Source organism: Limulus polyphemus, unplaced genomic scaffold (genome assembly GCF_000517525.1).
Source record: "Limulus polyphemus unplaced genomic scaffold, Limulus_polyphemus-2.1.2 Scaffold4591, whole genome shotgun sequence".
Lineage (NCBI taxonomy): Eukaryota > Metazoa > Arthropoda > Merostomata > Xiphosura > Limulidae > Limulus > Limulus polyphemus.
In genome coordinates, this window is record NW_013670201.1 from 62,510 (window position 1) to 74,473 (window position 11,964).

General features: G+C 30.8%; 1 protein-coding gene across 1 annotated transcript in view; it reads left to right on the plus strand.

Annotated features, from left to right (window-relative positions):
- Window positions 1-11,964, plus strand: part of LOC106471388 (phosphatidylinositol glycan anchor biosynthesis class U protein-like) — a 49,088-nt gene that overhangs the window by 30,708 nt on the left and 6,416 nt on the right. Inside the window, exons 5-10 of the mRNA XM_013931985.2 lie at window positions 1,325-1,425; window positions 2,088-2,188; window positions 4,312-4,409; window positions 7,537-7,676; window positions 10,364-10,507; window positions 11,274-11,398. Of these exons, the coding sequence (XP_013787439.1) occupies window positions 1,325-1,425; window positions 2,088-2,188; window positions 4,312-4,409; window positions 7,537-7,676; window positions 10,364-10,507; window positions 11,274-11,398 (709 nt within the window). The remainder of the gene's footprint in view (window positions 1-1,324; window positions 1,426-2,087; window positions 2,189-4,311; window positions 4,410-7,536; window positions 7,677-10,363; window positions 10,508-11,273; window positions 11,399-11,964) is intronic.

Genomic DNA, 11,964 nt, shown 5'->3' on the forward strand with positions numbered 1-11,964 from the left:
ATGGAGGGGTTGTCATACGTGGAGAGGTTGAAATCTCTCAAAATGTTTTCTTTTGAAAAAAGAAGAGTTAGGAGAGATCATCTTTTTTTCATACTTAACAGTGAGAATAGTAGGACTAGGGGACACAAGTATAAATTTTGGCAAGCTAGCTAAGACAGTTCTATTTTTCTAACAGGGTAGTTGGCCTTTGGAATGGGTTGCCTTTGGATGTTGTGGAGGCAGTAAATTTAAGTGAGTTCAAGAAAAAACTTGATAAGGGCTGGCTTTAAGAATTTTTTTCTATAGTAGTTTTAGTTTAGTTTTGAGGATGGAACAGCTGAGATGGACCAATGTCCCATGTCGTCCCAAAAATGTTACGTTACATGAAGGTTTTTTTAACTGCACCATTAAATTAATTTTTAGTGAGATATTAGTGAAGGACACCAATTTATCAATAAACTAAATACATGGATTTTTATTTAGACAGGTATGACATTTCAATTGGACAGTTAGGTTCCTCAAATTCTCATAGCACTTATTATTATCAGAATTTGTAACACCACGCATAACTTGTTTGTCTGAGAACAAATTGGGTGTTCTTATGTATGATTTTACAGAAAACACAGATCACTCTGGAAGAATGGAGACTTTTCTTCTTTGTTGTAGATACTCATTCAGTAAGTTAGACCAGTCACTAGGGTGAATCTTATTCGAGTTGACTGCCATTACATGGATGGTAATTGTAGTCTGTTTATCTAGAACTCTACCAATATTATTATTATTATATGGATTTAAACACTATACCTCTGGGATCTGGAGAGTTATAGCAGCTTTCCTCTGGTTAAGAATGTTTTTTGTTACTTTGTTTTATTTGCTCACACTACCTTTCCTTTATTTTGTTAAAACTTAAAAAATAGGGTAAAAATTAACAAAAATGCTTAGTGGACTTACTTTTATATGTTGCTGTACTTCAGTAAGTTAAGACCGACTCTTGTAATCTTTTATCAAAAGTACCAGTTAATAAGTTGCAATGATGGGATAATACTGACCACTTTTTTTCTTTCAGATAATGAATTTTCTTTGCTAGTGGTTGAAACCCAATATTTTTATTAAAGTCAAATTTATTACTGAATTAAAAAGTTTAAGAACAAAAATATGTGAATTTTAAAAGTCTGTTTGGTTGTAAAAGTCACTTCAGGAAGTTGAGTGTCAGCCATATTTGTTAGTAATAATTTTAAACTGTTAATAGGTTTTTTAAACCTCTTCTATGCATATATTTTTAATACTTTGATATGCTGCAAAAAAACAATGATTAGTATGATCACAGTTGTGTTTCCTCTCTCAGGCTGAAAAGGAAAGTAATTCATCTAAGTTTGTGGCTGAATCTTCAACAATCCTGCTACAAGACTCAGATGTGGGTAAAGTTGCACTGATTGTGGAAACTGTGTAAGTGTAAGGTAAATGATATGAAACATATCTTTATTTAGCACAGTTTGTGCTTCTAACTGCTGGCTTTTTAAACATATCTTTATTTAGTACAGTTTGTGCTTCTAACTGCTGGCTTTTTAAACATATCTTTATTTAGCACAGTTTGTGCTTCTAACTGCTGGCTTTTTAAACATATCTTTATTTAGCACAGTTTGTGCTTCTAACTGCTGGCCTTTTAAACATATCTTTATTTAGCACAGTTTGTGCTTCTAACTGCTGGCTTTTTAAACATATCTTTACTTAGCACAGTTTGTGCTTCTAACTGCTGGCTTTTTAAACATATCTTTATTTACACAGTTTGTGCTTCTAACTGCTGGCTTTTTAAACATATCTTTATTTAGCACAGTTTGTGCTTCTAACTGCTGGCTTTTTTTTCTAAACTTGTTTGTTTTAAGATTAGCATAATATAGGATGTTTTTACCTGTGTAAGAAAAATATTTTACTACTAACCAGCATGTAAAAGCTACATAAAAAGTCTTCTAAAAAGTTATCGCATTTACGTCTTGTTTTATGCTACTTTCAATTTTATTTACATTAATGTTTTAGAGTTTATTAAAGTTTCTATTATAAATCTGATCACTGAGTTTTTTCTTATGTTATATATATGTTTTCCTTTTCAGATATTTGCTGTGTCCATTCTCTATTCTGGCTTGTGTTGGAAGGTCAACTTCTGTGTTTACAAACCTACTTTTATCACTCTCCTTTTTTTGCATGGTGTATGGTATGTATTAATCTTTCGATTCATATCTTCTTATTTTATGAAAAGAAATTTCCATCTTTTTTAAATTAGAAATTAAATGAAAATTATAAATATTTACTAAAATAATATGTTTTCAAACAATGTGTCATATGATTGAAAATTAAAACCATACAAAATAAATCTTTGCCCTTATATCACATAATGTTAAAGCCCATTTACAGATGCAGTTTTTACCAATATTTTAAAATCCCTCACTAATGTACTGTTGTAGTTTTGGTGGCTCTTATGAATTGATATTTATCTTGATGATAAAATGGTCTGGCACTTTGTCTTTTTCCCAGATAATTGTGATAGGATCGTACAATGGATAAATTAACAGTGTATTTTAAATGATATTTTTTTAATAAAATATGCCAAGAAAAATACACAGTTCACAAAACCATAATCCTTCTTGTGTTTGTTACTTCCTTGGCATTATGAATTGATACTAGTGTATCCTTGATAGTGTGTATATGAGAAACACTGACTAATGACAATGGAGGTGGTGTTGTACCAATGTAGAAATAGCTTAATGTGAACCAAAGCCACTGTTAGGAAGAACCAAAGAAGTTTGTCGTGGCAATAAAATTAACATAATGTCATGCTTTTTACTAGAAAATTTTAAAGTACAAGAAAGATAAGGTTTACGTATAGTGGTTGTTTGTGAGTATAAAGTTAAATACTTCTGTTAATTAAACTAGTTAATGAGAACAGTAAAGAGAAATAATAATAATTTAACAGTTTGAACCTAGCTTAATATCGAAATTTTATGTGTTTAACTAGTGACACTGTACTCAAATAGTGACACTGTATACTCAAATGGTGTACTGAAATAGTGAAACGATGTACTCGGTAGTAGCACAATGTACTCAAATAGTGACATGGTGTACTGAAATAGTAAAACGATGTACTCGGTAGTAGCAGAATGTACTCAAATAGTGACATGGTGTACTGAAATAGTGAAACGACGTACTCAGTAGTAGCACAATGTACTCAAATAGTGACATGGTGTACTGAAATAGTGAAACGACGTACTCAGTAGTAGCACAGTGTACTCAAATAGTGACATGGTGTACTGAAATAGTGAAACGATGTACTCGGTAGTAGCACAATGTACTCAACTAGTGACATGAGATATTCAAGTAGTGACACTGTATTCTAATTTGATGTATTCGAGTAGTGGCACTGTATTCTAATTTGATGTATTCAAGCAGTGACACTGTATTCTAATTTGATGTATTCGAGTAGCAACACTGTATTCTGATTTGATGTATTGAAGCAGTGACACTGTATTCTGATTTGATGTATTCAAGCATTGACACTGTATTCTAATTTGATGTATTTAAGCAGTGATACTGTATTCTAATTTGATGTATTTAAGCAGTGATACTGTATTCTAATTTGATGTATTTAAGCAGTGATACTGTATTCTAATTTGATGTATTCGAGTAGTGACACTGCATTCTAAGTTGATGTAATCGACTAGTTACACTGTATTCTAATTTGATGTATTCGAGTAGTGACACTGCATTCTAAGTTGATGTAATCGAGCAGTGACACTGTATTCTAAGTTGATGTAATCGAGTAGTGACACTGCATTCTAAGTTGATGTAATTGAGTAGTGACACTGCATTCTAAGTTGATGTAATCGAGCAGTGACACTGCATTCTAAGTTGATGTAATTGAGTAGTGACACTGCATTCTAAGTTGATGTAATCGAGCAGTGACACTGCATTCTAAGTTGATGTAATCGAGCAGTAACACTGTATTCTAATTTGATGTAATTGAGTAGTGATACTGTATTCTAATTTGATGTATTCGAGTAGTGACACTGCATTCTAATTTGATGTATTCGAGTAGTGACACTGTATTCTAATTTGATGTATTGGAGCAGTGACACTGTATTCTAATTTGATGTATTCGAGTAGTGACACTAGGTACTCAAATAGTGGCACTGTGTATTCAAGTAGTGACACTAGGTACTCAAATAGTGGCACTGTATATTCAAGTAGTGACACTAAGTACTCAAATAGTGGCACTATGTGTTCTATTTTGATTGTATTCAAGTAGTGACACTATGTATTCTATTTTGTTTTTTATTCTAGGCTTTTCAACAATAACAGCAGTAATTTTGGCATTAGCCACTTATCAATCCTTTTATCCTGTGATGTTAGTTGTGCCAACTTTTATTAGTGCTTTTGAGGTAAAGTATGACTTCTTCATTAGGATAAGCATGTTTTTTTGTCTTGTACATGTAGAAGGGAGGTTGTATCCTGTAAAGGTAACTATAGCATTATTAATAAAGTAGTAATGGTTTATAAACGAGACCCAAAACTTGAGCATTTTTGATTAGTTCACTATTCTTCTTGTGTGCTAACTTTTTAATCAGAGTTAACAAAGCACAATAGTTTCATTTCCCTAGTGGTGGTTGATTGAGCTCAAACCTGTAGAAGGTTTGTTTTAAAGGAAAGCCACATTTAGCTGTTTGCTGAAGGGAATCAAGCCCTGGATTTTAGCATTGCAAGTCTCTGAATTCACCGCTGACCCACTGGTGGATGTGTATAGAGGGGAGGCTGTATTCTGTGTGATTACTGGTAACTTTACTAATACACAATGTCAGTTAAAAGTTTGATTCCAACTTGTCAACTTTTCAATAAAGATTACCAAATTAAAATGCTGCCATTTTTACGTGTTATTTTTGCACTCAATACTACAATATGAGGCAAAAGAAGTTTACTCTGAAACACAAAAAAATTAAATAATATTTAGGGGGTTCTGCTCTCGTCTTAACTGTATGAGGACAGCAATCAGGCATGGATGTTTCATGTATTTTAAAACTTTAAACTAGTATCCTCTTCCATTTCTGCCGAACTATTTCTTAAAGTTGCCTTATCTTTCATTACTTTTCCTTCTGTTTTTGGATGCCATTTAATTAGCAGAACTTATGCTGAAATTCCATTACACATCATCCAGTGGTTATTGTGTGATGAATCAAGATGTTGTAGTACTAATCCTTCATCATAATACTATAGATTTTGATTCTGTCTTCGGAGTGGAAACCATACCCACGTAATTATATACTGCTACAATGTTTTGCTAACATGCACATGGGTCAACTTATCATATTCACATCTCTGCCCAAAATCTCTCTTAAAGTTTCTAGAAAAACACAATTTTTGTTATGTCAGTCCGAAACACATTGCCTCATTTGTTCTCCAAATTCTGTAAAGTTTAAATGCTCGACAAAGTTTGTGCATGATTTTATTACATTTTGTAACTACAACTTTTCCACTGAGACCATTCTTTTGCATCCACCTCTAACATTTGTTTTACTGAAATGATAAAAACCTTATAACCAGAGCTCATTCGACAGGTGGAGTTTCTTCTTCAGGGTCAAACTGGGAATGGTGGTGTAACTGAATGAGTGATATATATATATATATATATATAAAGGGAGTTGAGTGATGTCATGAAGGTCACCTGGGCTTCCAGGAATTGTTTTTTGTATATTTATCAATGTATTATTGTAAGTGTGTCTCATTTCTGGTGCAACACAGCCGGAAATGAGAATTTTATGTAAAAAGATGTCAGAGATATTTTGCTTTAGATATGGTCAAGAAAACTATATTTAAGTATTGTTAACGTATAATAAAGGTAACATATGGAGACTGATTGAAAAATAAATGTTAAGCAGATCAATTTCTAAAGACAGGCAATGATAATTATCACAAATAAATAGTAAGTATTAGAAATACTTTTTCTGACAAGCACAACCAAAGAAACTTTCACATTTATAAAGAAATCACTTGTGGAACACAGAATACCATTTACCTTATACAGTGCAAAAATTGCAATGACCAGTATGTGGTACATACCCAAACAACTCTTAGAGAGCATATCAACAACCATAATTTTTTTATTAACACCATAAAAGATCTCCCTGTTGCTCAACACTTCAACCAACCTGGTCATTCTATTAGAGTGCCCCCCCAGTGCCACAGTGGTATGTCTGCAGACTTACAATGCTAGAAACCGGGTTTTGATACCCATGGTGGGCAGAGCACAGATAGCCCTTGTGCAGCTTTGTGCATAATTAAAAAACAAACAAACAAACATTCTATTAGCAATGTTATTCTCATCAGAATTGAAACCAACTTTAAAACTAAAGTTTTCTGTTTGCTCTTGAAAAAGAAAGGTCTCGCTTTCGAAAGTGCTTGAGTTATAGGGTTTTTATCATCTTGTATTAAAACTAAAGCTGATAGAGAGATAAAAGAAGCTTATTGGATTCCTAATCTAAATGCTGTTCAACCTTGTAGAATAATAGATCCTTGAATCAGTAATCTCTAATCATTGGTTTGTTCTCTGTCAGAAAAATGTTTTTTATTTATTTGTTTTATTTAGTGTGTGCCCTCTATATCTACCCTCAATCTTTGTAATACGTACTATTTATTTGTGATAATTTTCATTTAGAAATTGATCTGCTTAACATTTCTTTTTCAATCAGTCTCCATGTGTCATCATTATTTTACTTTAACAACATTTAAGTATAGTTTTCTTGACCATTTCTAAAGCAAAACATCTCTAACACCTTTTTACATAATGCTTTTGTTTCCAGCCATGTTGCACCAGAATTAAGACACACTTCAATAGTACATTGATAAATATACAAACACACTTTGTGGAAGCCCAGGTGACCTTCATGACATCACTCAACCCCCCCTTTATATGTCACTCATTCAGTTACACCACCTTTCAAAAGTGCGTGGGTTATAGGATATTATCATTTTATATTCAGGCTTCTTGAACCTACGTGTTTTTCTGACATCATGAATTTGTTTTACTGCATGTCAAGAATATTGGTGATTTAAGATAAACCTTTTATCATGAAAACATGTATCAATGGATCATTCCCACTCAGTCCACTAGTGCCCAATAATTGATGTGCAGTTATCTCACAATGAATAAAGTAAATAATTGTTTTTTTATAAATATAAAACAGTTTGTGGATGTAACAGCAAATCAGAATTATTTTAATGTTCTTGAAGGCTTCATTAGCAAAATTAGCTTCTTTTTTGTTTGTTTTCCCTGTTGAAATCAGACTTATGAAAGTACTGTATTTGTGTGTGTGTGTCAAATGTAAAACATTATAAAGTACATTTTATTGATTATTGAATACTTATTAATATACCAATAGTTTCTACTGTGATATTTTTTTCTATTGTATGATTGCCTTAAATTTATAAATGTGGAAATATTTTTTGAAAGATCATTTGTTTTCATTGAAAAAGGTATTGAATAATCTCCATCTCAAGTTGAACTATTTTCTGTAGAACAAGAAGACAACTAAAGAAAGAGTTTATGCAGCACTGCTTATCTTGCTCATTTTTGTGAGTACTCTTACATCCTTATTAATCATCTCATTCAAGGTGGTGGGATCATGGGACTTCTTGTGGTCTACATATGGAACCATGTAAGTTGATTGATCACTAAAAAAAGCCACCAATGGTTTTTTTTTTTCATATTTATTATAACCAACATATATTAACTCTCTCAACACAGGCTTGATAAATTTGACTGACCACGTTACCTCTTTGTGCTCATTTAAAGTCTTTATAGATTTAATACTTCTAACTTTCAATATAGTGTGTATATCTTCACAAAATTTGGCAGTCAAAAAATCATATTTCTTAGTGAAGTATTTTTAATGACCTAAAATAAAGATTTGTTCATGAGTATATTTAGTATTTGTTTTCAATAGTCTGTGTGCAAAGTAATTTTCATCTTAAAATTAAAAATACTTTTCCTCATTTAAAAAAATCTTGAATTTCCTTTGTGTAATCCCTAAAACCTTCTAAACTTGACAGTTTATCTGTTATTTTCTCTACCCTATCTCAAAACGGGATCAGTCAATTTGACCGACCTCGTAACCACCAAAAAAAAATTAAAATAAATTAATCTTTTTTTTTTTCTAGAATGACTTCAAATTGTAACATGAAGCTACATTTGTTTATCCTAAGTAGCTCTAAGTTTGTAACAGTATACATCTATTTATAATTAAATTTTATTGTTTTATTGCCTTTTTTATTGCCCTTTGAACCGTTTTTAACTACTATTCATGCTATTATAAGTTGTAAATCACATGCAACTCGGGTTAGGCTAACGAATTACATTACACACAAACTCCTTTACCTCTCAAAATTGTTCTAGCTTTCTAACTATGTGACAAAAGTCGTTACAAATTCACCCAAGCTAGTCATTAACTTTCTCACAGGAACGATGTTGGTATTCTGAGTGAAATTTGACATTTAACTGTTCAGAACGTAACATTTTAAAATCTGTCATTTGATAGATGAAAACCTTGACTTTCTATTGGTTATAAGTAATATATAATTAAATGTAAGAGAGAACTGTTAACAAATCCTGAAAGAGGTGACAGGTGGGTGTGGCAGAAGGGGTCCGATTTTGAATTTGATAGCTCTGTAACCAAACAAACTTGAAGACTATAAAAAATATGGTTTGTCGGGGCAATAAAAAATTTTATAGTGAGCAATTTACATTTAATTTCATACTTTTCCAAGGGGTGGTGGATAAGATACAGGAGACAAGATGTCTAGAGAAAATGTGTCATGTGTGTCACATTATGGAAAATTCAGAATTTTTTTTAATATTGCCTTTTAGAATTAAGAACTTAAAACTTATATACTATTAAAATATGGATTATTAGCTAAGACTTTATGCTATTCTAATTGGTATAACGTAAACAGAAACTAGTTGAATAAAATTTGAATGTAAGACACTAAAGTCATGCTCAGTAAAGGATACCCATGGGGATGGCGTTAAAGGCTGTTTTAATTACAAAATTTCTAAATCTATTTTAACCATGTATCAAAGTCAATAAAAGTTGATCAATTTTGAAAAGTACCAAGAAGAACATAGGAATAAGTAGCAATCATAACATTTTAAACTCAGATTTCTGTAAAATTTAAATGTTACAAAACTGCAAAGTGTAAATGCAGCAGTGAATTTTGTTTCATTTCTTAAGAATCTTTGAGTTGGTCAGTTTTCTATTTCCTTCTTATAAAATGTGGAAAACAAGTCACTTGTAACAATCATTAGTAACTTGTAGATCACAGGCTTTGGAATTCTTAGAGACAAAAGTGGTACATATATGTTTTAAATAAAACTTAAAGTTTTTACATCTCACACAAATTATATTTTTCTCAGGAAAAATACTGAATAAATATTTTAATGTATAAAATTATTTTTATTAGTTTTTTCAAAGTATTGTAATTGGTGGGATTCCCACAATATACTTCATGCTACCCAGTTCAGTTCAGTTAATCAATTAGCAAATTCCACTATTGTTAATCAATTAGCAAATTCCACTATTCTCCCAGCTCTACTGAACTGGGTCAGTTAATCAATTAGAAATTCCACTATTCTCCCAGCTCTACTGAACTGGGATTAATGGCTCATTAATTTATAAGATTCATCTAATTAATTATTCTCACATAAGATAGTTGAAGTAATTGATTGGTTAGTTGTTTTTGTTGTCATTGAAGAGCACGAAGGTACACAATTGACTGTGTGTGTGCTCTGCTCACCATGGATATTGAAACCTGATTTTTAGCATCATAACCTAACATATTAAATAATCAGGAACACTAATTTCAATTAGTTGATTATTTTTGTAAGTTGTGACACTAATTAAGAAAGTTGAACAACCTTGATCTAATTGACAATAATAATAGGAAATCATATTGGGAATATCTCAATTACATGTATAGTTAGAATAATCAAAAATAGTAATAATTGTAGACACTAATTTTGATTAATTGATTACTTTATATAATGCTAATATATTTTCACCGGTAATCAAGTTAATTGCCCAGCAGTTGTTCAACAATTTCTACATTTATTATAATTATTATTTAAGGACTCAATTTTTACATGGGTGAAATAGTAGTCTTGTTAATACTGACTTTTTGTGGAGTTTCATAAACAGAAATGATCTATATAACACTTTTTGAACAAGAAACTTTTATATCAGTATTTAACCAAGATACCTACTTAGTGTGTGTTAACATTAAAACTTTTATGTCCCTAAGTTCAACAAATTTTTATTCTTTGTTGCATTTTTTTGTTTTTACCTACCAGTGTATCAGTTCCAGATCTTACTCCTAATGTTGGACTTTTCTGGTATTTCTTCACTGAGATGTTCGATCATTTCCGTATTTTCTTTCTGTGGACTTTTCAGATAAATGCATTTATCTATATGCTACCCTTATCTGTTAGGCTAAGGTAAGTTAATAAAAGATGTTGTATATAGATTAATAAGACATTTTAGATTTTTTTCCACCAAAAGTGTAGGTATGTAATATAAAGGATGTTTTAATCCCAGTTTTTATTAATCAAACAAAACAAGTTATAACTACCTACATTTTTTATAATTGAAAACTAAGACTCACCTTTTTCATCATTCAAATTAGGGATATTTAATTAACAACTTTTTCAGTAATTGTTGCTGTTGACCTTTTTTTTTTTTGACTAAAACGAAGTCAAGCTATAACTATCTACTTTTTTCAACATTACAATTAAGACTGATATTAACCATCCACTCCTTTTTAATAGTCATACTATCATTATTATTTTTTATTATTTAATCCCTTATCTTTGAATCTGATGTCAGTATTAACTATCGTCTTTCTATAATAGCTAAGGTAAATTCTGAATTTTTTTTGCCAGTACAGAAATTAATTGTAACTGAGATTAATACAAGAATAAAATTCAATAATTTTTATTGGACAGGTATAATTTCAATATAACATGATATAACCTAATATCATATAACTTTTAATTCACAAAAAATATTTAACAATTGCAAAGAAAAATTGTTTTTAACGTGCATATTTTTGAACCTCAACTCTTATTGAATTGTATGATTTTCAGCAGCATTAAAATTAGTGAAAAATTAATTATATGGTAATTCTTGTTAAATAATACCACTTTGAGAAATACCCTGGTTAACTTCAAGAATTTATAAGCACAAACTATTTTGCTTTTGCAGGAAAGAATATACATTACTTGTTATTATCCTGCTGGCCCTAACAGCTGTTTTCAAATCTTACCCAAGTGTTGCAGATACGGCATTGTATTTATCACTACTGCCTCTGTGGAAGCATCTATTCCCTTGTGAGTACTTATTTTACTTTTATTTTCCTTGCATGCTCTAATTTACTTATAGTTTGTAATTTATGACTACTTATCTGTATATGGCTTTAATATTAGACAAAACTAATAGTGTTGTGTTTCAGAAACCCCACTGACTCTAATTTATGTACCAACTCAAATGTCTTTTGATTACTTCCATGTAGCAAGAATTATAGAGGTGTCCGTCTTAAATATTCATCACATGACACAATTCTCAACCTCTGTGTGTCTGCTTATGAAAATATGTTAAACTTTTGGTCATCATCCTAAAAAAATATTATCAAATCAGTTTTTAATTTTAGTGTTAACAGGAACACAACATTATATTTTTTGTCCTTAGACATTTGTAAACCTCATATAACTTACACATATTGATTATAGAAAAAAATATATAATAATAATAATGTTTTAAATTGTTATACTCTAAGAATAGATAAGACTTAATATCCACATATCACAATAGATAAAACTAACATCCACACATCACAATAGATAAAAGACTTGCATCCACACATCACAATAGATAAAAGACTAACATCCACACATCA